The 27,110-nt window shown below is 44.1% G+C and overlaps 1 protein-coding gene across 3 annotated transcripts; it reads right to left on the minus strand.

Moving 5' to 3' along the window:
- Positions 1-331: 331 nt before the first annotated feature.
- ACBD7 (acyl-CoA binding domain containing 7) lies at positions 332-26,991 on the minus strand. Of its 3 annotated transcripts, none has more exons than XM_047866852.1 (4): positions 11,201-11,362; positions 2,457-2,595; positions 2,273-2,335; positions 332-2,192 (listed from the first exon to the last, which is right to left on the minus strand). In XM_047866852.1, the coding sequence occupies exons 1-4, from the start codon at positions 11,210-11,212 to the stop codon at positions 2,119-2,121; spliced, it is 288 nt and encodes a 95-aa protein (XP_047722808.1). In that variant the 5' UTR covers positions 11,213-11,362; the 3' UTR covers positions 332-2,118. The 3 variants fall into 3 exon arrangements, with proteins under 3 accessions (XP_047722808.1, XP_047722810.1, XP_047722809.1); XM_047866854.1 differs by lacking the exon at positions 11,201-11,362 and adding an exon at positions 26,602-26,991 and having other exon boundaries at positions 334-2,192; positions 2,478-2,595; XM_047866853.1 differs by having other exon boundaries at positions 794-2,192; positions 2,478-2,595; positions 11,201-11,351.
- Positions 26,992-27,110: the final 119 nt, after the last annotated feature.

Below are 27,110 nucleotides of genomic sequence, written 5' to 3' on the forward strand. Positions count from 1 at the left end.
TCGGTTTGCTAATGATCACATAATAGGGGTTCACGTCTGTGTTAGTGAATGAGGTAGAGCAAAATGCCTACAGGACGTAGTTTTCATAGTTGATCATTCCTAACAGAAGAGCAAATAATATAAAAAATTCATTGTGGGGTGGGGCACCCGGCTGGCTCAGTCGTGGCACGTGTGGCCCTTGATCTCATGGTTGTAGGTGTGAGCCTCCCACTGGGTGAAGAAATTACTTACGATAAAATCTTTAAAAAATATATTAAAAATTCATTGTGGGAGGAGTTAGAATTCATGTAATCAACTTGAGCTAAAAATAGCCTCAAGCCAATCATAATAGGTGCTTAGTACCTGCTGTGCTTTTTACCCTTTGGCGTGACACCATCTCCAGGGCTCCCTATGGAAGGAGCGACACAAAAGTCATTTGATTTGTGATCATTCATTTGAACAACTGTTAGTTAATACGGTCCACAGTGGGAATTGCATGATGTAGCCGATGTCAGGCTGTTGAGGTGCGCCTTCTCCGCCGCCTCTCCTCCCGGTGAAGGCGAAGTCACATGGGAGTAGCTCTGGGAGCTTCCAGGCCCTCGATTAGAAGGAGCGGCCCCGTCATTGCTGACGTCTTCATATTCTTGGATTTGGACGCTGATGTCATCATCGAAGACTCCTGACTATCTTTAGGGAAGATTTAGTAGAGATGAGAATCATCTCTACTTTCCAAAATTTTCCGGAATAGGAATCAACTAGATTTTTTTTTTCATTAAACTTGTTATTTTGAGATAACTGTATATTCACATGTTGTTGTGAGACATAATACAGATCTACCCCGTTGCCCCCAATGGTAACATGTACAAAACTCAGTGTAATGTTACAGCTAGATGTTCACTGTGAGTCGAGGGACAGAACATTCCATCCCCACAGGATCCCTTCTGCTGTTCTTTAAAGCCACACCTACCTCCCTATTCCATCCTCTGTGGCAATCACTATTCCGTCCTCTATGTCTGCCATTTCAAGAACGTTACATAAATGGAATCATACACAGCGTAATCTTTTGAGACCGGCTTTTTTCACTTCCCTGGAAATTCATCTAGTCAACCTAGGTTGTTTGTTTGCTTGTTTTTTTTTTTTTTAAAGTCACATGAAATGAACTGTCCCTCACTGGTCATAGCATACCAAATGCACACCCTTATCCAGGGAATAGAGTTACACTGGTTTTGATGATGTTTATCCTATGCAATCTCAGACAGATTCTAGAACTGCTAAAAGAAGGCCACCTTCCTCCAGGGAAGCTGTGTACCCGCAAGAAAGACTGAGGATTAGGCCAATATGATATTCCAGACTCTGCATTTTCACTACAATACAAATTGAGCGTAAGAGGCGGAGTAGTTGTAGGTTTATTATCACTAGATACTACATTTGATTTTTTGGTTTGTCTTAAATGTAGAAATTTAGAGAAAAAATAGTTGGTAGCTTTTTTCTTTCTTTGAATAGTCATCGACTCCTAAGTTTCTTTGTAAAATTTTTAGCTTATTTGTTGTTAGGCTTTTCATAACGTGTGCTTGAAACTAAAGTATGATGATTACAGTTTCCTCATTCAGTTCTTACAACCCTGTGAGACTGATTTTCCCCCTACTCTATAGAGGAGGCTGATTAGCGAGGTTACATAATTTGCCTCAGTCACCTAGTAAAGAATTACAGACTAAGGACAAGAACCACAGATGTCTATGGTTGACCAAGGCCCCAGGTCAGTGAGAATCCCAAAGCTACACGGTGCAACAAAGGAAAAACCTTGTTACTCGTTCTTAATAAACTGTTTTGATTATACACCAATAATGTCAACTCACTGTAGAAAAACTGGTAAGCCAAAAAAAAATTGTTAATGTTTTTGTGCACATACTACCAGAGCAAAAATTTTTTTTTAAAAGAACTTTTACAATCATCTGGTTTAGGCAAGTAAAATTTCATTACATAACACAGTTTCAGTGTACCGCTAATTAAGGATTACAATTCATGTTAATGGCAAAAATATTCACGACATGTAGAGTTAACCGTGCATTTCTTATCCAGATGTTAGGTCATGATAGCGTTATGAAGGTTTCAAAAGAAAAACTTTCTCTTGGCTGAATTTTAAATTCCGTATTTTTCTATCAGCTCTTTTGCTTTAGCAATGTACGCACTCATGGCATCTTCCTTCGATAACCCTAGAAAGACAAGACAGATTATCTCACTGATGTATCGGGCAATTAAGAAGGTTTATTTCACTTATTAAAGAATTAACAACCTTTTTGGAGATTCCATGCTTCCCATTTAGCCTTGCCTTTTAAATCTAATATTCCTGGACACTCTGCCAAAAGAAGGACAGATGCATTTTCAAGGTTATTTTTCACTCTATACTTCTAACAAACATTGTTCAAATGAAACTGATCGTTATTTTTAAATATATTATTTTAAAAATATTAACATACGTATACATATATATGAAATACCAATATTAATGTCGCCAACTACAGATTGTTTGTAGAGCCCATAGAGTTCTTTCAGTTCTCCGTCATTTGGCCTTGTTTTCATCTTCTTCACATCTTCGGCGATCCTATCAAAATCAGCCTAGAACAAAAGGAAAAAAAGGTGCATGGTGCATTCACTAACTTCCGGCAGGCCCATCTATCTTGGGGGCATTTACCACCAAACACCGGGAACTCAAAAAGAAAGAGGAAGCTTTCAAACAGAATTGGAACCATTACAGTCTGGCTCCACCAGAACTATCGTTTACAGATACCTCTCCTGGTACCTGATAAACAGATAAGATAGGGAAAACTATATAAAATTCTTAATTATGAGCATTCTTTTTTAAAATGTTTATTTATTTATTTTTGAGAGAGAGAGAGAGAGAGAGAGCGTGCATGCATAATCAGGGAACAGACAGAGAGACACAGAATCTGAAGCAGGCTCCAGCCTCCAAGTTGTCAGCTCAGAGCCCAATGTGGAGCTCGAACTCACAAACCCTGAGGTCATGACCTGTGCCAAAGTTGGATGCCTAACTGGCTGAGCCACCCAGGCGCCCCAATACTAAAAATTCTTAATACTGAAAATTCTAAAAACTGAAGAAGACACAAATAAATGGAAAGCTATTCTATGCTCATGAATTGGAAGAAATAATTTTGTTTAAATGTCCCTACCACCTAAAGCAATCTACAGATTTGTCGAAGCCAATCCCTATCAACATTCTAATGGCACAGTTTACATAGAAAAAAAACAACCTTGGGGCGCCTGGGTGGCACAGTCAGTTAAGCGTCCGATTTCAGCCAGGTCACGATCTCGCGGTCCATGAGTTCGAGCCCCGCGTCGGGCTCTGGGCTGGTGGCTCAGAGCCTGGAGCCTGTTTCCGATTCTGTGTCTCCCTCTCTCTCTGCCCCTCCCCCGTTCATGCTCTGTCTCTCTCTGTCCCAAAAATAAATAAACGTTGAAAAAAAAAAAATTTTTTTTTAATAAAAAAAAAGAAAAAAAAAAAGAAAAAAAACAACCTTAAAGTTTGTATAGAACAGTCAAAGCAACCTTGAGAAAGAAAAACAAAGCTGGAGTCATCACACTTCCTGACTTGCAACTACTGTATATTACAAAGCTACAGTAATCAAAACAGTATGGTACTGGCCTAAAAACAAACAGATCAATGAAACAGAACAGAGAGCCCAGAAATAAAAGCATGCGTATACGGTCAATTAATTTTTGACAAAGAGCCAAGAATGTAGAATGGGGGAAAGGTCACTCTCCTCACCAAATGGTGCTGGGACCACTTGACTGCCACATACAGAAGAATGAAACTGGACCACTATCTGACACTATGCACAACCCAAAGTGGATTTAAAGTAAGGTCAAGTAAGACCTTTGGTTTAGACCATAAAACTCCTAGATAGAAAATATAGGGGGCAGACACTGGTCTCGGCAATGATCGGATCTGACACCAGAAGCAAGGGCAACTAAAACAAAAATAAAGACGTGAGACTCCATCACACTGAAAAGTTTCTACAAGGTAAAGAAAAGCATCAACAAAACGAAAAGGCAACCTATGGAATGGGAAAAAATATTTGCAAATCATGTATCTTTAAAAAGTGCTTAATACTGTTGGTGGAAATGCAAATTGGTACAGCCACTCTGGAAAACAGTGTGGAGGTTCCTCAGAAAATTTAAAATAGACCTACCCTATGACCCAGCAGTAGCACTGCTAGGAATTTACCCAAGGGATACAGGAGTGCTGATGCATAGGGGCACCTGTACCCAAATGTTTATAGCAGCACTCTCAACAATAGCCAAATTATGGAAAGAGCCTAAATGTCCATCAACTGATGAATGGATAAAGAAATTGTGGTTTATATACACAATGGAGTACTACGTGGCAATGAGAAAGAATGAAATATGGCCCTTTGTAGCAACGTGGATGGAACTGGAGAGTGTGATGCTAAGTGAAATAAGCCATACAGAGAAAGGCAGATACCATATGTTTTCACTCTTATGTGGATCCTGAGAAACTTAACAGAAACCCATGGGGGAGGGGAAGGGAAAAAAAAAAAGAGGTTAGAGTGGGAGAGAGCCAAAGCATAAGAGACTGTTAAAAACTGAGAACAAACTGAGGGTTGATGGGGGTGGGAGGGAGGGGAGGGTGGGTGATGGGTATTGAAGAGGGCACCTTTTGGGATGAGCACTGGGTGTTGTATGGAAACCAATTTGACAATAAATTTCATATACTAAAAAAAAAATTAAAAAATAAACAATGCAAAAATGAAATAAAATAAAAAATGCTTAATATTTAAAAAATATAAAGAACTCATACCACTCAACGGCTTTAAAAAAATCAATTAAACAAAATGGGAAAGGAAGGCAAACGGAGAGGGTCCGACGCCGCACAGATCCTCTCGCACCTCGTCACTAGTGATGTGGGTGGAGAGCCAGCCCGCCCAGCGTAGGAGGTGGAGCACAGAGCACCCTCTGGGGGAGGACGGAGAAGCAGGGCATCACCTGGGGGTGGGGGGTGGGATGGTAGGGGAAGCGGAGCACCCCCTGGGGGAGGAGAAGGAGGCGCAGCCCAGCAGCAGGGTAGCAAGTGGAGCTCCCTTTTGGGGAAGGCTGAGAAGAGGAGCGGTGGTTGGGCTTCAGATGGGGCGTCAGGGGTGCGCACTGATAAAGGGCTTCAGAAGAAGGCAAAAAGAAAAAGAAAAAGAAAACCCCTCCCAGATAACATTCTAGACAAGTTAACTACAGCTGGCCAGACAACATAAAGAAGTCATCAGGAAAGTTGAAAGAAGCTCATTTGCAGAAGAAAAACGAAAAATACAAAAAAAGAAACGATTCCCAGAAAGCTGAAGAGAAAGCATAAAAAGTACAGTCTAGAATGAAAGCTACTTGCTCTAAGGCTGAAAGATCAGGATCTGAGAGATTCAAGACAACAAGCAGGGAAAGCCTTTAGACAGAATTCTTCATATGGTCCCAGAACCGACAGAACTATTGTAAATAAGTGCCTGTCTCTTGAAAAGAAGAGGTTATCAGTGAGAAGGGCCGCAGCCCAGTTGCTGCATAATGCTTGGGGAACGCAGAAAAAACAAAATGCCAAATGGTTTAAAAGACAGTGGATGAAAAAAATTATGTTAATTAACTTGAATTTAAATAAATAAGTTAAAAATAAATAAATAAAATGGAGATAATAACAAAAAAAAAGATGGCAGATGATCAGAAACATGAAAACTAAGAAAATCAAGGCTAAATGAAGAATGAGAGCTTGTCTGTGTAGAACTTAGTTATGTAGTTTAGAGAATTTTTCTGAAAAAAATCCAATACATCCTTTATAAATTAAGAAAAAATAAATAAGACATAGAGATGGCCAACAGACACATGGAAAGGTGCTCAACATCACTCATCACCAGGAAATGCACATCAAAGCCACGAGATATGACCTCACTCTTATTAGGATGGTTAAAATCAAAAGACAAGAAATAGTGTTGCTGAGACCTTGGAGAAAAGGGAACCCTCCTGCGCTATGGGTGGAAACAGAAACTGGTGCAGCCACAGTGGAAAACAACAAATTAAAAATCCAGCTCCCACGTGATCCAGCAATTCTACCTCTGGGTGGAAGCAAAACCCGTCTCACAGCGATGCTGGCACCCCCACGGTCACGCCCAGTGGTTTTGGTTTTTGTTCTTCACAAGAGTCAAGACATGGAAAGTACAAGTTGAGTGTCCTATCAATGAGGTTTTGGGGTGATGGAGGGGGTTCAGAACCGATGGCCAAGAAAGAATTCTTGAAGAGGCGCAAAAGGGTGATTATTATTAAAGCATGGGGACAGGACCTGTGGGCAGAAAGAGCAGCACTGGGGTTGTGAACAGTGACTGGTTATACACTATGGAGATGGGGGAGGTAAAGTCAAGAGGAAGTGGTTTGTTTTTTTTAATGTTTATTTTTTTTCCGAGAGGCAGACAAGTGCAAGCAGGGGAGGGGCAGAGAAAGAGGGAGACGCAGAATCCAGAAGCAGGCTCCAGGCTCTGAGCTGTCAGCAAAGGGATTTCCAGATGCTAAAGAAGACTCATAGATTACTGGAGGCCTAGCTATTGTCAAGCTAAGGTTGTGTTTCCCTCTAGCAAAGCATTAACATTAGGAAAGTAAGCAGTTCCTGGACTTTAGGCTACTGATAAGATTGCCTTTTTCTTGTAATATTACTACTAAGATATTTGTAAATTGAGGGAGACTCTATCAGTCTAACCCTTTATCTTCTGTCCTTTCCTTTGTTCTTGGGCAGCCAGGAGTGTCTGAGGAATGTCACACATATCCCACCTGGGGTGGCAAGGGGGGGTGGGTTGTGCTAGCTTGTGCTTGACCCTCAGCTTGCCTTATGGTCCCTCATCACAATGATGGATGAATGGATAAGGAAAATATTATACAGACACAGACACACACATCCTGGAATATCATTCAGCCATAAAAGGGAAGGAGATCCTGCCATGAGCAGCAACAAGGATGGGCCCTGAGGGCATTGTGTGAGGTGAAGTCAGACAGAGGCCAACAAATACTAAAGGACCTCACTTGTATGTGGAATCTAAGGTCACTAAACTTAGGGAAAAGGAGGACAGATTGGCAGTTACCACAGGTGGGGATGAAGGGTGGGGGAAATGGATGAATGTGGTCAAAAGGTGGCAAAAAAAATCTATCAAGAGAAATTTCAACCCACATTTCTTGTAAGTTTAAAGCATACAAATATAACTTTTTAGAAACAACATTACACTTAGTGCAGCTTTGTTGATCCCCTCATGGACACTTCCCCCTCTCCTTCCTCAATCCACCCTTTGCCATGCAATAGCTTTGCTACCAACCAGTCTTTGTCTAGAGCTTTCACCACCTGGTTCCTCTTTGCCCAACTCCCAGAGATCGTCAGGCTGGCCGGCAGCTCCCCGTTGACATATTCTGCACAGAGGAATGTCTATGGGCTCCTAGTATTTTTAAACAGATTTTGTTTTATATTTTACTTAAGTAATCTCTGCCCCCAGTGTGGGACTCGAACCCATGACCCTGAGATCAAGAGCTGCCCGCACCACAGACTGAGCCAGCCAGGAGGCCCCTATGTGCTCTTAGCTTTATCCCTTGTCTTATAACCTCTTCGTTTCTCTAAAAAGGGCTTTGGTAACTATTTTCCTTAATAGAATTTTTCTATTCTTTAAAAAAAATAAATAAGCATTATTTTACCTTGTGTTATTTAAATCAGGGATAAGCAGGGGCGCCTGGGTGGCTCAGTTGGTTCAGCGGCCGACTTCGGCTCGGGTCATGATCTCGCAGTCCTTGAGTTCTAGCCCCGCGTCGGGCTCTGTGCTGACAGCTCAGAGCCTGGAGCCTGTTTCAGATTCTGTGTCTCCCTCTCTCTGACCCTCCCCTGTTCATGCTCTGTCTCTCCCTGTCTCAAAAATAAATAACGTTAAAAAAATAAATCAGGGATAAGCAGGAAATGTCACCGGCCTGGGTATCAAACAAGAAAAGCTCAAGAAGGCATTCCACCCCCACCCCCATTTTCTTTCTCCAATGCAGAGCTGCCTTTGATCCAAATATCCAAAGTCCCAGTACAGAAAGTGGATAGCCCCAATGTAATGTCAGAACCTCAGTGATCTCAGCAGAGGTGCTGGATAAAGTTTCCTCCAGCGCCAAAGACAGAACAGTAGCACAACTAGGACAGTTGTTTCGTCATGAACAAAAATCACATGTAAATCAGAGAGACTGGGTTCTCCAACCTAAATAACCTGGAAAATGGCCCAGCCTCCTAATTAATCCATACAAGGGTCTAAGAAGCATGGGTGCATGTGACAAGGGTCATACACCCTGCCTTCTCTTTCCGAGTTTCTTTCTAGGAAGTTGCCAACTGCTTTAAACAATGTCATGGTTAAGAACACAGGCTTTAGGGGTGCCTAGATGACTCAGTCAATTGAGTATCTGACTCTTGATTTTGGCTCAGGTCATGATCTCAGGGTCGTAAGATCAGGCCCCACATCGGGCTCCGTGCTGAACACAGGGCCTGCTTAGGATTCTCTCTCCCTCTACTGCTCACGTGCACTCTCTCTCTCAAAAAACAAAAACAAAAACAAAAACAAAAACAAAACACTGGCGCCAGAGCCAGACTGCCCCAATTAGAATCTCAGCTTCATCTCTTAAGAGCTATGTGTCCTTGGAAGTTATTTAACCTGTGTCTGTTTTCTCAGCCAGAATATGGGACAATAATACCACCTATCCACAAGGTTGTTGGCAAGATTAATCAGGTTAACACATGTAAAATAGTTATTTAAGTTTATTTATTTATTTGGGGGGGGGGGGGTTGTGGAGAGGAGAGAGAGAATCCCAAGTAGGCCACACACTGTCAGTGCAGAGCCGACATGGGGCTCAAACTCACAAACCGGGAGATCATGACCTGAGAGAAAGTCAAGAGTTGGACGCTTAACCAACTGAGTCACTTAGGCGTCCCAACACATATAAAATATTTTAAATAGTGCCTGGGACATGGTGAGTGTTTAACAAAAGCTACCATTATTATTTTAAGTCTCTTTGTGGGAAAAAAAAAAACCAACCTAATTCTAGAGAAAACTTATTCACAATGAAAAATATGTTGATTTAACAAATAATACCAAATTGTCTTTATACACTCAGCTTTGTAAGCCATGTAGAAAAAATAAAGACAAGCAAGAAGTATACTAAAATATGCAAACAGTAATTGCCTCTGATTATTGGTAAGTTTTCTGGTGTTTTACCACTTTCTATACTGTCCAAATGTTCTATAGTGTGCCCCTCTTGTGTCTATAATCAGGACAAAATGAAAATGCTCCATAAGTGCCCACGGCTTCCCAAGGGCCGGGCAGGGCTATTCAGAGGCATAGGGATCTTTGCCTCCAGATTTGCTTGCTGTAAGGTCTTATGCCCTTTCCCAGTGACAGAAACCCAATTCCCCTTGGCAAGCCAAGCCTTGAGGAGAATTCTAAGAATTCTCAACAACCATGCTAGGTCCCTGCCTTCCAGGAAGGAACTTCTGGAAAAGCGTTCCTCATAATATGGGGGAACATGGAACCATTTGATAACCTAATGAAACACTTGGCCCTCTTTACAAGAGGTCAGCCCCTGACACAGTTTCACACACAACTTCAAGGATCCCCTTCTTCTCCCTTCCAGGGTAGAGAAGCCCATTCCAGAGCAGGGACCAAGATCATTCTTTCCATCCAGCGTGCCATTTTGTGGGGCCACAACTTGATACATTCCTGCTCCATGGTGTGGCTCCCATGTACCCTCTCTATGGGCCCTTCCCAGTGCAACCATGAGGAGCTCAAGTGGAAAGAGCACTGGCCTCACATCAGGATCTTGGGTTTGAATTCCAGCTTTGAGAGACAATGCCATGGGACTCTATGCTAGCAACAAAGTGCTTGTGATTCAGACTCCACCCCCCCCCCCAAATGATACTATTAACCTCAGGGGGAAGGTGTTAAGATTAAATGCCATTAAGAAAGCACATATTCTTGATTTCATTCTGTTGACCCTGCCCAGCCAGAGCTCATCACTTGGATCATAATACTTAATGCACGTACTGAACACCTATGGTGTGCCAGGACTTTGCCAGGCACATGGGGACGAAACAGGGCAGCCGGCGCCCAAGGAGCTCGGCCTCCAGTGGGAGATGAGCAAGTCAACAGTGATCACGTGATACTTTTTAGTGGAGGAGCTGCAGGCACTCTGGGGACACAGAGGACAGAGTGTCAGTGGGCGTGGAAGAAGCCTTCCCAGAGGACATGGCGCTTAGCCCAAGCCCAAGGGGTCAGCACCCGAAGGACGGACAGGGGCTTGGAAGGGGGCTCATAATACAGTGATAGGTACAGGAACAAAACTGTATACACATAAGAGTATAATCGAATCAGTGTGTGTATATACACACTTATACCATGCACATGTATCTATGTATACATGCACCTGTATGTGCAAGCACGTACAGGCATATATATACACATACACATTTTTCACACATACTAGAAACGAATCCATCGTGTTAGCAGTGGTTGTCATTTGGGTGAAGGAATTCCTGATGGCCTTTATTTACATTAGTTCTCTTTCCCCAAAGTTCCCACCCTGAACATTTACTTTTTTCGCATATCAGCAAAATAGTATTTTTTATTGTAGTTTTACAGCTGTCTGCTGCCCAAAACAACTTTTGCCTGAGAGAGGCCCCTGGCTGTACCAAGGAGCGAGGCGGTGCGGGTGGGACCCCAGCCGCCCTCGCCTCCATTTCTCAGATGGGAAGAACTGGAGGGGCAGGGCCGCCTGGTCCTCCCGGAGCAACTCGGTGTCCGTCCTCCTGGGAACGTGAGCCTACTTGGCGTTTAACCAATCCCCGGGGTTCACAAGCGTTGCCATAGGGAGCCCCGGCTCGCCATCCATAGATGGCACCGGTGCGGTCCCCACTGTCCTAAATGGACGCTCGCGAAGCAGGTGGGAGTGTCCTGGGGTCACAACGGACAATTCGGGGCGGGCGGGAGCGGGGATGAGGGAAGGGGAGGAAACGGGGGCAAGAGGACTGCAGGCAGCAACTGGCCCAAGTTCCAGGTCCGAGCGGCCCGCCGGCCAGGAGCGTCACGCTTGCCACACGCCCCACTGCAACGATCCCCTCGGGGGGGGGGGGGGGGCAAACCCTCCCTCACAGCCTTCGACTTACCTGCAGAGACATGGTCACAAAACCCAACGGCAGCCACACTCCCGACGCACACTCACCCAGACCCCGCCCCGCGGCTCCTTAAATAGCGGCGCGCCTCCGCCCGCCAGCTCCCATTGGATGGTTCCCATTGGTCATTGGTTCTGGGGGCGGGGCTGAGCTGTGAGCCGCACCTGCCGTGTAGGAGGCAGCCGTCCGGCTCTCCAGCCTCGCGCGAGGGTAGTCAGTTGCGAGCGAGGGTGCAGCTTGGAACTGGAAAGGGAAGGAGCTGGGAATTCAAATGAGTTCCTCTCAGCTCTTGGCTCGCTCCCCAATTCTTTCACAAGAGACCGTTTTCAGGAAATCCAGAGAGGTCTCTGCAGGGCAGGAAATCAGTGGGGATTCCTTTTTGTGTATATATGTATACCACCGCCCCCTCGTAAACCGAGAAACCTGAACTGTAGACAGTATATTGAGACGTCTCACATCTCCTCTCCCATCTCTAGGTACAGTTCATCGGCAATGAAAAGGGCGTCTTCTCTTTAAAAAGCAAAAATACGTTCTGAACACGTGCTGCAACCACCCTAACTAATTCTCAGGGCAAAGGCACAAAACTACGTGCGTATTCAATTTGAGCCCTTTCGCCAGGGGAACAAATCCAATGTCACCGCAGGTCTACAGATAACACAGAATGAGGTTGTGATTCACATTGGATTAATTGTTCAAAGAACTGGAACAGCATTTTCTGGTGATATGAGGAGTTAATTTTCCACTCTTCATTTATGTTTTTATATATTTTTAAATGTTTATTTTTGAGACAGAGCACAAGTGGGGAAGGGACAGAGGGGGAGAGAAAGAATCCCAACCTGACTCCACGCTGCAAGTGGGGCGGGAGGCGCTCTGTCCCACAAACCGTGAGATAATGACCTGAGCTGAAATTAAGAGTCAGAGGCTTAACCCACCGAGCCCCAGGTGCCCCACCTCCCCTGCCCACCACTACCTCCAACTCTTCATTTAAAAGAAACTTTCGTGGATAACTCAGTTGGTTGGGTGTCCGACTTCAGATCGGGTCATGATCTCACTGTTCGTGAGTTCAAGCCCCGGATCCGGCTCTGTGCTGAAGCTTGGAGCCTGGAGCCTGCTTTGGATTCTGTGTCTCCCTCTCTCTCTGCCCCTCCCCCGTTCTTGCTCTGTCTCTCTGTCTCAAATAAACATTAAAAAAATAAAATAAACAGTATTTAAAAAAAAAAAACTTTCATGGAGCCAGGTGCCCGGAAGAACTGACAAATTCAGGATTTAGAAAGTTACTGACTTGAAACGTCTAACAATACAACATATAACCATGCAAGAGATGGGAAAGAGAGGGCCTAAAACATTTTAGCTTGGTTTTTTTTTTTCATTTTAGCTTGTTTTTGCATAAAACTACATTTAAAAAAAATATTTGCTTTTCTTTTTCGTGTAAATCCCTTGGTTTTTAAATTTTCTCCTTGAAAATTTTTTCATGGTGTAATCAATGAATTTCCAAGTAAAAGACAAAAAGCTAATGTTAACGAAACGCAATGGCCAGGCTTTTTTTGGTTTTTAGTTTTTAAATTTCCAGGTGCACTGTGGGGTACAAAGGCAAAAGAAAGGCAGCTTCAGGACAGTGAGTGCTTTCTCAGCTGGGGAAGCCCTCAAGTGTTCCAGTAGGGAAATACTGGGGTGAGGGCCAGTATCCGTGTGAACCTGTAGCTGAGACACTTGGGCATTATAGTTGTTATAAGAAATCAGGAAAAGAAGGGCCTCTGACTCCTCTGGGTCATGATCTTGAGGTTCATGGGTTCGAGCCCTGCGTGGGGCTCTGTGCTGACAGCTCCCAGGCTGAGCCTGCTTGGGATTCTGTGTCTCCTTCTCCCTCTGCCCCTCCTCCACTTGCGCTCTATCTCTGTCTCTGTCTCTCTCTCAAAAATAAACATTTTTTAAAAATCAGGAAAAGGGGAAAGGGAAGGTACACTGTGCTGTTTTATTATCTAATGTTAAGAACTCTTTTCAAAGCATGTTCTCTTGAGTTGCCCTCCTCTGACCAGAGGCTAGAGCCACGGTGCCTTGTTCCAAGGAACAAAAAGAAAGAAAAGACAATGGATATATTGATGCCTCTGTCCAGTGATAATAATATACTAGGTACAGTGAAAACCCAGCTTTCTGGAGCCCTTAGGAAGTGAATCAATTTGGACAATCAAGTTCTTTTTTTTTTTTTTTACTATATTGTTAAATATTGATTACAGATCAATATACATACATACACTCATATATATGTAAAATTTTAAAAATAAAGGGCACATTTATGAAACTACCACCAGTTTAAGAAATAGAACATTACCAGGGTGCCTGGATGGCTCAGTTGGCTAAATTGACTTCGGCTCAGGCATGATCTCACAGCTCATGAGTTAGAGCCCTACTCCAGGCTCTTTGCTGGCAGTGCAGAGCCTGTGTGGGATTCTCTCTCTCTCCCTCTCTCTCTCTGCCCCTCCCCGCTCATGCCCTCTCTCTTTCTCAAAATAAATAAGTGGACATTAAAGATTTAAAAAAAAAATTTTTTTTTCAACGTTTATTTATTTTTTTGGGACAGAGACAGACAGAGCATGAGCGGGGGAGGGGCAGAGAGAGAGGGAGACACAGAATCGGAAACAGGCTCCAGGCTCTGAGCCATCAGCCCAGAGCCCGACGCGGGGCTCGAACTCCCGGACCGCGAGATCGTGACCTGAGCTGAAGTCGGACGCTTAACTGACTGCGCCACCCAGGTGCCCCTAAAGATTTTTTTTTTAAATAAATAGAACATTATCCTTACCTCTGTGACTCCCTTGATTCCATTATATCCTATCTTCCTCATTCATTCATTCAAATAGTTACTGAGTGCCCACTATGAGCAAGGCACTGTCTTAGGTTCTTGAAAGACATTAGTCAACAGAACAAACAAGAATCCCCATCCTTGCATTACATTCTGGTAGGGCATTGCAGACAATACCATATATAATAAGTGAATTCTATAGTCTATTAAAAGATTTTAGATTATAAGTGCAATTAAAAAAATTTTTTTTAAGTTTATTTATTTATTTTTGAGAGTGAGAGAGCGAGAGCATGAGAGGGAGAGACAAAATCCCAAGCAGGCTCAGTGCTCTCAGCACAGAGCCCGACATGGGGCTCGATCTCAGGAACCAGGAGATCATGACTTGAGCTGAAATAAAGAGTCGAACGTTCAACCAACTCAGGCACCCAGATGCCCTGATAAGTGCAATTTTTAAAAAGAGCAAAAGAGATGGTAAGTCTTTTTTTTTTTAATTTGAATCCAAGTTAATTAACATATAATGTAATAATGATGTCAGGAGTAGAATTTAGTGATTTATCACTTACATATAACACCCAGTGCTCATCCCAACAAATGCCCTCCTTGATGCCCATCCCCCATGTAGCCCAACCCCCTACCCCAAACCCCTCCAGCAACCCTCACTTTGTTCTCTGTATTTAAGAGTCCCTTATGCTTTGCTTCCCTCTCTGTGTTTATCTTATTTTTCCTTCCCTTCCCCTATGTTCATCTGTTTTGTTTCTCAAATTCCACATATGAGTGAAATCATATGATACTTCTCTTCCTCTGACTGCCTTACTTCACTCAGCATCCACCTTGTTGCAAATGGCAAGGTTTCATTCTTTCTGATTGCTGAGATGGGCAGTCGTGGGTATGTGGGATGGAAGAGGTAACCTGCAGTGGTGAGTAGGGGACACAGGGCAGGTCTCTTTGAGAAGATGGCATTTGAGTAAAAGCTTGAAGGAGGTGAAAGAGCTGATCAGGAAGACCCCTTAAGAGCTGCATCCAACACAGAGACCCTCAAGAGCGAGCTTCCCTGGCAGGTGTGAAGAACACCAAGGAGCCAGCGTGGCCAGAGCAGAGGAGCAGAAGAGGCCAGGGAATAGAAGACGGAAACCAGACAAGACCTTGCACAAAGGCATTTGGGGTTAAATGGGAGTGAAACAGAACCATTGAAGAGTTTTGGGTGTGATCTGCCAAGATACCACTACTTTTTAAAGGGATCACTCTTGTTGCTGTGTTGAAAATAGACTGCAGGGAAACAAGGTCGGAAGCAGAATCTTTACCATAATTATAATCCAGGGAAGAACTTACGGGGTGTCTCAAACTCAGGTGGTAGTAGTGAGAAGTATCTCAGATTCTGGATATATTTTGAAGGTAAAGTCAACAGTAGTCCCTCAAAGATTGTACATGGGATGTGAAGGAAAGAGAGGAGTCAGGATAATTCCAAGAGTGTTGGCCTGAGTCACTGGGAGGCCCACTGGTGGAGTAGGTTTGGCGGGGAGCAAAGATCAGAAGTTTAGTTCTGGACATGTGAGTTTTCAGATATCAGACATCCAAGGGAGATGTCAAATAGGCAGTTGGATAGCAAGTCTAGTTTGGGCGGGATACATTAATGTGGTACTCATGAACAGAGAGATAGTATTTAGAACCCTCAGACTGGGTGACTCTAGAAACTGAGTGTATATAGATGAAGAAGGAGGATTGAAGACTAAGCCATGGAAAATCCAACATTAAGAGCTTGGAAAGGAGAGGAAGAATGAGTGTAGGAGACAGAGAAGAAGTGGTCATTGAGTAAGAGAAAAACCAAGAGAATGTGGTGTCCAGAAAGCACATCAAGTGAGAAAGCATGTCAGGGCGGAGGAGGACTGAGAGTTATCGATTGGATCTTGGTCATTGTCAAGATCACTGACAACCTGGAGAGAGAAGTTTCAGTGCAGTGGTGGGGGACAAAGGCTGATTAGAGTGTGTTTAAGAAAACACCAGGTGTGGCGCACCTGGGTGGCTCAGTCCGTTAAGCATCCAAATTTGACTCAGGTCACGATCTCATGGTTTGTGAGTTCGAGTCCGGCATTGGGCTCTGTGCTGACAGCTCGGAGCCTGGAGCCTGCTTCCAATTCTGTGTCTCCCCCGCTCACACTCTGTCTCTCTCTCTCTCTCAAAAATAAATATAAACATTAAAAATTTTTTAAAATAAAATGAAATTTAAAAAGAAAACACAAGGTGCAATTATATAATCATTTTTTGGACTCTCCCTTTGCTTATCCCTCCACTCATGTCAAACTGTCTTAATCATTAAATCCTACCTATTTTGTTTATCTTCACAAAGCGTTGTTCTGGCACTTTGCTCTTCCCTCTAAACTCTAACATCCATGAGTCATGTTCCACAAAAGAAAATTCTTGAATTTTTCTTAGAATTGCATTGAAAAGCTACATCAGTTGGGTGGGGGAAGAGAAGCAGATATTTTTGTGACAGAGTTTCACTATTCATGACTCATATCTTTTTCAATTAGTTTTCTTTAATGTTTTCAGAGAGTTTTCCAGTTTTCTCCATTAAAGGTCTACACATCTTATGTGTATTTTTTTTTTTTTTTAAGTAGGCTTCATGCCCGGCACAGAGCCCAACTCGGGGCTTGAACACACCATCCTGAGATCAACACTTGTGCTGAGATCAAGAGTCCGATGCCTAACTGACTGAGACACCCAGGAGCCCCTTAAGGGGATTTATTTCTCAGCATCTTTGTAATTTTTTTATTATGTTATAGATGAAGTCTTTAAAATATTTGCATTGTTCATCCTTTTGTAACTGGTACAGAGAAAGGGAGTTGATTGTTGTCTATTGACTCTTTATCCAGCAGCCTTGATAGATCTCTTAAGTTTTAATTACTTTTCAGTAAACTATTTGGGGTTTTCTATTTATCAAACAATAGTCTATGAATGATGATAGTTTTACTTAGTCCTTGGCATTCCGCAAATCTTTCTTTTCCTTGCCTTTCTGCACTAGCCAGGACCTGAGTATAATAATGGCTAGGAATAGTATATGGTTCCTTAAAGGTAACATGTTCAGTGTTTCACCATCAAATGTGATATGTTCACTGCAGCTGGCTTATTTTGATGGATATACATGTTTTAGTAGGTTAAGGAGGTTTCTTCCTATTTGCGGTTTGGCAAAACTTGTTTTCATAAATGGATGTAGAATTTCATCAAAAGCTTTTTTTAATGTCTCTGTTGGGATTGGGATGATCATATGTTTCCCCTTTAATCTTTTCAAGAGAGCTTACATGAATTGATTTTCGATTGTTAAACCAACCTTGCATTCCTTATTAATTTTGACTTGAACTTGATGAAATGTTTCTCTTTTTTTAAATACATGACTGGACTATGAGTTATATTTTGAGGGATTTTTCATCCATCTTTATTTTGTAACTTCCCTTCCTCATACTGCCTTGTTTTATTTTGTTTTTTTCCCTGTATCAGCATTATGCCGGCACATAAAACGAGCTGGGAAAGCATCCTCCTGTCTCTGCGTTCTGGAATAAATTGTGTAGAATGAAGAAAATTACAAATGAGAGAAGGTCGCACAGCAGCCAATGACACAAAGGCTGATTTTCTGCTTGCTGCCTCCTTCACTTCCAGTCCCTGAGGTTAAAGCCACTGTCCAAGCACAAGGGAGTCTAATGCTTACCCCACCCATCCCCCAACTCGCAGCCAGACCGAGCATCCGAAAACACAAGCGGCATTAAGGGTGCATATATCAGGGGCAGCCGAGTTTTCTTATGATAAACTCCAAAGTATTTTTGGCAGCAGGCTTTGCGCTAATGCTAGTGAGGCCCTCGGTGAAAGTCACCCGGGAGATTTTTCCCAGAAGAACCCATTAAGGGTTCTGACGCCCTGCCAAACTGCCCTGTGGAAACACCAAGTGGCCTCCCCCGTGAGCACACGAGAACCGCGCGGGCCAAGCGCTGCAGAGCTTTGGCGGCTCCGGCACAAAGAAGGCCACAGGGCCTCCGCGGTCTTGCCCAGGTAGGGGTGCCGGTGCCCGCCCCTCCCCTTGTCTCCCTGGAGGCTCCTGGCAGCCTTTTAAAGGTTAAGCTGCCGTGGTTTTGGAAGCGATGCTTTTGAATGCCGCAGAGGTGCTGCTGTCCACTTAAGTGGAACTGCACTGAGAGATAGCTGTGAGCGCGTGGACCCTTCTATCCACCGTGCGAAATCCCCTTGGCCGGAGTACGCTGCACACGCAGCGGGGCAAATTTCTTCCTCGGCTCCTACTGGCCCCTCTTTGTGTGCAGCCCCTGGCCGGTCTCCTGCACCTTCTCACTGGGCTGCATGAAGTTCACGTTCTTTCTACCCCACGTCAAGTGTAATGAGCACGGCTTGGCCTCCCCACAGTTCTCCTTTATCACCGTTTCTGCTCTCAGTCTGTGAGGTCTGAGTGTCTCCTATCAGTGTTTGCTTTCAGGCTCCTTCTGGCAAACCTGAAACACAGATGTCTCAGTATAAACTTGAACCTGAACCGGCTGAAGAAGTTCTCGGTGGTCCCCCGCCGCCCCCTGCCTCGGGAATGGCTCATCCGTGGGAAGTTGCCAAGGTAGATCGGGTTTCCTTCGGCCACACCCCGGAGGAAATTGGTTCCCTCTGTGGCTTTGCCACTGCTTCTGATGTGTGGACGGAAGAAGTGGCCAAAGGGACACAATTGGGAGTCTGTGCTGGGCTGGGGCACCTGAGAGGTCTGGGGGGGCACAGCCCTGAGGCCTGACTGGGCCGTGGCACTTGGGTCCCTGCGGGTGCGGCCTTGTTGGGAGACTGGGGTGCAGAGGTGGAGTGTGGAGGGGAGCACAGGCTGTGGAGGCCCCAGACTCCGGCAGGGTGAGGCTGTCTCTGCCCTTCTGCATGGAGGCCTGGCAAGGCCAGCCTCCTCCCAAAGCAGGGAATTCAGAAGTCGATTTGTGCTGGTGGAGGGGCCACTGCTTCTGAAGGTGAGGGTGGTCTCTTCCTCTCCAGGCAGGGTGGGGGACTGGCGGAACTTCTACCCTGACACCTGACCATTGTCAGGTGGCCCATGTTCTGTGTTGCTCCTCTGAGCGCTCTTAGAGCAGGAATCAGAGGTGAGAACAGCCAGCTCACGGCTACCTCGCTCCGTGTTGCAGACTCCACGCTGTACCTGGTGAGACGAGAAAAGCATGCTGCTGTTGGTTAGCTCAGCCGAAGCCTGGGGTTTCTGGGCCACGACATGGCCCTCCAGCTCGACTCCCTCGTAACTCAGGAGCAAACAGGAGGTCATTGCTTCCTTGTGCTTACGGCCCATCAGCGAGTCTTGATCTCTTCCCTGTGTGACTCCCGGGCACGATCAACTCAACCAGGCTTCCTTGTAGTCAGGGAGTGGCTCCACATAAGGGTTTTTTAGTTCGTCTCCATGACCTGTATTCATCCATAGATCTTGGGCTCTAAAGTGCTCTCTTGCTGAGACTGACAATGAGAGATATCTTGAGCAGTTTTTCACATTTCCTGCATATATACAAGGGGATATGGTATATTCCACTGAGTACTCCTTGGAGGCAGGGGTCCGCTGACCAGTGTCTACAGAACACCCTCAGATTCCACACACCCACCACGGTTCCATCTTATCTGACCCTGGAGGGGTTCCAGGGCAGCACGGAGAGGGGGCTGCCAAAGGAGGCACCCAGCCTGTTGCCAACGGTGAATTGTGACTGAAGCCAAAGTCTTCAAACTTACCATGGCAGCATCCAAGAACATGCCTTTAAATCTACGGACAACACACTCCTGGTGACCATACCCCACAGACATCATCTGATGGAATTTGCCTGTGGCCTTCTTTTCTTGCAGACTGCCGTGAGCCAGGAGGAACTCAAGTTCCTCTCTTTCACTAGAGTATTCCAGGACAAGGCAGAGTCTGGATCACTTCAAATCATTGTTTTGGGATGGTTCACAGCCTTCCTGATTCTTATTCACAGGATAGTCTCTTGAGTTTGGAGGAGTTCTGCTAAGTCTTGTCAATGATTTTAATGACCACCTCTTTCCTAAGGCAGGATGCATCGAGCCAACTTCAGCTTGGCCAAGTTAACCCTTGATGATGGTCTTGAGAGCTGGTGGCTGGCCATATGGACCCTCATCAGCAGAGACAGCAGAGAGGCCCGGGGGGCATGTTGGACTTACTGTTGACTTTGGAGTCAAGGTATCCCAAGGCCAACTTAAAATTGGGAGAAGTTGGTGAGAAGCTTGGCCCACGTCACCTCAAAAGAAAATTCCAGAGTCCACCTGATCAGCTGATCTTTGTAATGGAATCAAAACACAATGCTAGATGAGCATAGAAATAAACAAAACTGAACACTAACAAACTAAATAAAAGGAAAAGATGAGAAAAAAATTAAAAGGAAGAAATGAGAAAAAAGTAAAGAAAAAAATGAAAATGAGATAAAAAAGGAATAGTAAAGAAAAATGAGTGAAAAAATAGTATTTAGAGTGGTATTAAGTACATTCATAATGCTGTGTTAACCAGCGCCAGTATTTCCAATATTTTTTCATCCTCCTAAATAGAAACTCTGTGCCCATTAAACACCTTCTCCTCCCCTTCCCCCCAGCCTTGGTAATCTCTCTTCTACCTTTTAATCTATGAATTTGCCTAGTCTGGGGACTTTATACAGCATAATTGCACAATGTTTGTCCTTTTGCAACTGGCTTATTTCACTTAGCATAATGTTTTTCAAGTTCATCCATGTTGTAGCAGGTGTCAGTATTTTATTCCTTTTTATGGCTGAATAATATTCCATTGTATGTAAATAGGACATTCACTCATTCGTTGATGGACATCTAAATTGTTTCTACCTTTTGGCTCTTGTGGATAAAGCAACTATGGCCATTGTCATACTAGTATCTGTTCAGTCCCTGCTTTCAATTCTTTTGGGTATATCGTAGGAGTGGAATTGCTGGGTTATATCATCATTCTACGTTTTAACTTTTAGAGGAATTGACAAACTGTATTCCACAGCAGCTGCATCATTTTACATTCCAACTGGTGATGTAGTAGGGTTCTGATTTCACAGTATCCCTCACCAACACTGGTTATTTCCTGCTTTTTTTTTTAATGTTTATTTTATTTTATTTCTTGAGAGAAAGAGTGCAAGCCGGGCAGGGGCAGAGAGAGACGGAGACACAGAATCCAAAGGAGGGTCCAGGCTGTGAGCTGTCTGCACAGAGCCCAAAATGGGACTTGAACCCATGAACCATGAGATCATGACTTGAGTCAAAGTTGGATGCCTAACCGACAGAGCCAACCAAGCGCCCCTCTGTTGCTTTAATAATAGCCACCCTCATGGATGTGAAGTGGTATCTCATCATGGTTTTGATTTGCATTACCCTAATGATTAAGGATGTTGAGCATCTTTTTATGTGCTTATCAGACATTAATATATCTTCCTTGGAGAAATATCTTTTTCAAGTCCTTTGCCCATTTTTGAGTTGGCTTTTTGGGAGACTAACAACCCCAAGATCAAGAGTTGCATGCTCTACCAACTGAGCAAGCCAGGGGCCCCACGGTTTTTTGTTTGTTTGTTTTTGCTTTTTGTGATTGAGTTGTTCTTTATATATTCTGAATATTAGTCCCTTATCAGATATAATTTGCAAAAATATCTTTCCCTGTGGCTTTTCACTCTCTTGATGGTGTCTTTCGATGCACAACATTAATTCTGATGAAGAACCAATTTATCTATTTTTTTCTTTTGTTGCCTGTGCTTTTGTTGTCAGATACAAGATATTGCTGCCAAATGCAGTGTCACAAAGATTTTCCCCTATGTTTTATGAGTTTTATGGTTTTGGCTCATAAGTTTGGTTCTTTGATCCACTTTGAGTTTCATTTTTCATGAGGTATAAGGGTCCAACTTCATTCATATGCATGTGGATATCCAGTTTTCCCAGCACCGTTCGTTGAAAAAACAGCTCTTTCCCCATTAAAGGGTCTTGGCCTCCTTGTCAAAAGTTAATTGACCATTTATGTGAGAGTTTATTTCTGGGCTCTCTGTTCCTTTGATGTATAAGTCTGTCTTTATACCAATACCACACTGTTTTGATTACTGTAGTTTTGTAGTTAGTTGTTAATATCTGAAAGTGTGAGCCCTCCAATTTTGTTTTTCATTTCCCAAGATTGCTTTGGCTGTTCAGGGGTTCTGTGAGATCTGATATGAATTTTAGGATTTAAAAAAATTTTTTTTAATGTTTATTTTTGAGAGAGAGAGAGCATGAGCAGGGGAGGGGCAGAGAGAGAGGGAGACACAGAATCCAAAGCAGGCTCCAGGCTCTGAGCTGTAAGCACAGAGCCCAACGCGGGACTCGAACTGATGAACCATGAGATCGTGACCTGAGCTGAAGTCAGATGCTTAACAGACTGAGCCACTCAGGTGCCCCTAGGATTTTTTTTAATGCAACAAAAATGCCCATTGGGATTTTGATAGGGATTGCAATGACTCTTTAGGTCACTTTGTGTAGTATTTATCAAGACGAGCACTTCTTAATTGTGGCTGAGCATTTAATCTGGAAGACAAACCACAGACACAAACCTAATGCCTGATTCCTGCCACCAGAGATCATGTTAAAGGCTGTGGGGTGCAAGCACCAGGAGTGACACAGCAGGGCTGAGATCTATTGTCTGAAGCAAAACGGTAACTCTTTTATTTATTTTTATTATATTTTAAAATGTTTTTTATTTATTTTTTGAGAGAGAGCACGTAAGCAGGGGAGGGGCAGAGAGAGAGGGAGACAGAGGCGCAAGATTATGACCTGAGCCAAAGTCGGATGCTCACCCAACTGAGCCACTCAGGCGCCTGCTAACTCTCCTTTTAGAATAGCCTCTGCATAGTGTATGTGGTGGTCCAGGATTATTCAGGTCCTATTGACCTGTTCAACCTCATCTTTCACTGCTCTCCTTCCTCACATGCACATCCCACCCCCAGCTATCCAGGCCCATCGCTAGCTACCATCCCACTGTCTGGAATGCTCTTTCCCATCTTCTTAACTGGCCAGGCCCTCTTTCAAGACTCACACCTCCTCCTCCAGGAAGCCTTCAGGGTAAGAATTATCTTTAGTGTGGGCTACAAGCCTAGAGCCACTTCTCTCCTCTCCTGTCATTCTCACCTTCCTTCCGAGGGCTCCCCCTGCTGCTTGGGTCTCTTTCCCTGTTCTAACAGGTCAAGCACACTCCTGCCTCAGGGCCTCAACCTTCCCCCACTCTTCCCCGGCTCAGTCCTCCACTTCCTCCAGGTCTTGGTTGAACCGGCACCTCTCTGTGAGGCCTTTTAGCACCCAGCCCAGCTGAGACACAGAGAGAGAGGGAGACACAGAATCTGAAGCAGGCTCCAGGCTCCCAGCTGTCAGCACAGAGCCCGATGTGGGGCTCGAACTCACGAACCATGAGATCATGACCTGAGCCGAAGTCAGACGCTTAACCACTGAGCCACCCAGGCACCCCAATATAAATGTCTACTTTAAAAAAGTCTAAAATTATAGGTTTATGTTTATGTATATCTATGGTACATTGTGAATAGTTACCTGTAGCTTATTTTGTATCATACAGACACTTTATTTCCAAAATTACTGGTGCTGGCTCTTTAGGACCTATAGAAAATCTAAAGCCTAGATTCCTATCACATTAGGCCTCTGCCCTTAAAAAGAAAACAAAACAAGGGTACCTGGCTGGCTCAGTCAGTGGAGCGTGTGACTCTAGATCTTGGGGTTGTGAGTTTGAGCTCCACATTGGGTGCAGAGGTTACTTTAAAAAAAAAAAAGAAAACCTCAAAAAATAAACAAAACATGGGGCGCCTGGGTGGCGCAGTCGGTTAAGCGTCCGACTTCAGCCAGGTCACGATCTCGCGGTCCGTGAGTTCAAGCCCCGCGTCGGGCTCTGGGCTGATGGCTCAGAGCCTGGAGCCTGTTTCCGATTCTGTGTCTCCCTCTCTCTCTGCCCCTCCCCCGTTCATGCTCTGTCTCTCTCTGTCCCAAAAATAAATAAATGTTGAAAAAAAAATAAAAAAAAAAATAAACAAAACAAAACTCTAATAAATAGAATCTACTAAAAAAAAAAAAAATCCCCAGACAGCTCTTTGACCATTTAAGATCTTTCAAATATCTCTTTTTGAATAGGACAGCTCTCCTCCAAGGCCCCCTGACAACCTTGCATGTCTCCGTCTAGCCATGTAGGCAAGGCTTGACTGCAGGGGCAGAATGCCTGAGAACCCTTCTGCAGCGAGGGTCCCTATCTTGTGGAAGACTCCCACAAAGGTGTTTCTCTTCGGGGCGCCTGGGTGGCTCCGCTGGTTAAATGTAGGACTTCAGTTCAGGTCATGATCTCATGGATCGTGAGTTTGAGCCCTGCATCAGGGTCTGTGCTGACAGCTCAGAGCCTGGAGCCTGCTTCGGACTCTGTCTCCCTCTCTCTCTCTGCCCCTCCCCAACTCTCTCTCTCTCAAAAATAAACATTAAAAAATTTTTTAAAAAAGGTGTTTCTCTTCCATTTCCCTAGTTTTAGTGGAGACTAATGCTTTTCACCTTGCCCCCTGCCCTCTCTGCTCGCCACCTTAGGGTATATATAGCTGCAGGCTTCTGTGTAAGTCTATGAAACTGCTCAGCTGAAGTTTAAAGCTGGCTTGTCAATGCAGTGACCCCATCACTCATGACACCTATGGTTAGTGATCTCTGGGACTAGGGATGTCCCATGGGCCTAGGGAGGCAGGGAACTGATAAACATGCTGATCTTGCTTTTGCTGTCTCAGAAGTATAACAAATGGCCTACATCCGATTAGATTCTTTTTCTCCTTACTGGCCTTATCTATGGATGTGTGGCACGTCACCATGCTGTTGCTTAGAGATCGCTTAACGGCTTGAAATGTCTCACGTTTAGGTTGCATCTACAGATACCTAATGACATGACTTATCACCAAGGCCCTTAAACCACTCTTACATCACGACAAGCATATAAATCTACCAATAGTCCAATTCTGGAATTAATGTAAAAAGTAAACTTCATTATTCAAAGACCAAATTGAGGCTTTACAGGGCAAAATAACTGAATAGCTGTCATTACAAGCTTATATATACAGGGGCGCCTGGATGGCTCAGTCCCTTAAGCATCTGACTTCAGCTCAGGTCATGATCTCACAGTTTATGGGTTCAAGCTCCTTGACCGGCTCTATGCTGACAGCTCAGAGCCTGGAGCCTGCTCTGGATTCTGTGTCTCCCTCCCTGTCTGCCCCTCCCCCACTCACACTCCGTATCTCTCTCTCTCTCAAAAATAAACATTTAAAAAAAGGTTCTATATACATATGTACATATATATATACACATACACCACGTGAGTTAAAGTGATAATTTGAAGACTATGTGAGAAACATTGAAAAAAGTTATATGGAAAGAAAATCAGAATACAAAATTTAATCTGTATTATTTCACAATTTAAATACATGCACAAATGTGAAACAAATCAGAAAGGAACACTGAAAGGAAATGTGTTTTGAAGTAATTGGGTCACGGGAGAAGTGTTTGGTTTTTTTCTTGCAATGTTTGTGTGATCCAACTTCTTTGAAGTGTGGTTATTCATTTTAGCAAAATTCTTGTGGCAATTATATTGGCAGTCTCAAAATAAAACACATGCACTAAAATCATAGAGGCTACTGTTAATTTTTATTAACTCGTAATTCAGATTGTCCCTGGATGTATCACAGTTACACTTACCCAGCACTTTTTCTGTGCCACTGTGCTAATCATCTTACAGAGATGATCTCTTCTAATAAGCACAACAGGTACTATTTTTATCACTTCATGGAGAGGGTTAATTAGCTTGCTTTAGGAGTCAGATACTTGGCCAGGGATGGAGTTAGGATTTCAATCCAGGCAGCCTGGCCCCAGAGCCATGGGGTGTAAATGGTAGGTAATACTCACAGAGGGAATGCAAACTGAGAAGATGCTACAAATCTAACTACACAGTCTGGAACCTTAGGGGGACAAAAATTTATTCACATTTCCTTCCCATCACTCTAGCATTTCAATTAGGTATGTGCGTCTGCATTTCTGTTACAGCTTAAAAGCTAGAGATCTAAGACTACTTTAAAACTGAATGTTGGCAGTTCATCACGAACCAGTAAGATTCATTTTGTGAAACAAAAGCCTGTTGTTACACTCAAACTCATTGTAACTTCATTCTTCTTAATCTTTTCAATTGTGATTAAAAAAAAAAATCAAACTGTACTTTAACCCTGTGTAACCTGCAATAATTTTTGACCCAAGGGAACACAGTTTTTTGTTTTGTTTATCACCAGTTGGGCACTATGTGGGTGACAAAAACTGAAAATACAGGAAATAGATCCAAAAAATGGAAAACAAAACGAGCAGTGAAGAGATTGAGGACGGAAAATTTTTGAGAAAGATAGAGAGAGGAAAAGTAAAGTGGGGGAGGGGCGCTAAATTGGGCTGGAAAAGAGAAAGGAATGGGGTGGGGAGGGAGCAGGCTCTTTAAGTCAGAAGCAACCTACTTTCTTCTAAGTTCTCGCCACAGCTAAATCAACAGGTTCAGAGGCCTGACCTTGCAAACGTCCTTCAGCTGTTTTGCGGTTGTCCGTGCCTTCCTAGCGACTCCATTCATAACCGTTAGTTTCCACTGGTCGGAGTTGCTACAGCGGACATTTGGAGGACTTTTCTGAGCCGCTGTCGCAGAACGCAAAGTCTTCTTTACTCTCTCCTTTCAGGGGGCTCATGATCGCCTACATTGTTGCCTGTAAGCACTTTTTTTTAAATCGCAAACCACCCCTCATCCCCCGTTTATCTTGATTTTCCTGGTGCTGGGGATGCGACGGAGATGGGGGCACTGGGACAAGGACTAGGGTTTTGCGTCCCCTTAGGCAAGCCAAATACAGAAAAGCGGGAAGAGAGACAGAGCCAACACCGCCAGGCGCTGAAAGGTAGAAACTGGATTAGAAGGGCGTGGGCGACGAGTGAAAAACCAGCCCTCCCGCAACTACAGTAGAAGAGCCCCCAGACCTAGCCTCGGAGACGGTGAGCGGCGGGTTACCACGGCAACCGTGATATCTCGCG

Source organism: Prionailurus viverrinus, chromosome B4 (assembly GCF_022837055.1).
Source record: "Prionailurus viverrinus isolate Anna chromosome B4, UM_Priviv_1.0, whole genome shotgun sequence".
Classification (NCBI taxonomy): Eukaryota; Metazoa; Chordata; class Mammalia; order Carnivora; family Felidae; genus Prionailurus; species Prionailurus viverrinus.

What these genes read in the sequence shown, in the direction of transcription:
- ACBD7 (XM_047866854.1), bottom strand. Translation starts at nt 26,661, where the DNA reads ATGAATGGAGTCGCTAGGAAGGCACGGACAACCGCAAAACAGCTGAAG. An exon ending in AGCTGAAGGACGTTTGCAAG is followed by an intron (nt 2,596 to 26,601) that starts GTCAGGCCTCTG and finishes CTTTTGTTCTAG; the next exon opens with GCTGATTTTGATAGGATCGC. An exon ending in AGCATGGAATCTCCAAAAAG is followed by an intron (nt 2,193 to 2,272) that starts GTTGTTAATTCT and finishes TTGTCTTTCTAG; the next exon opens with GGTTATCGAAGGAAGATGCC.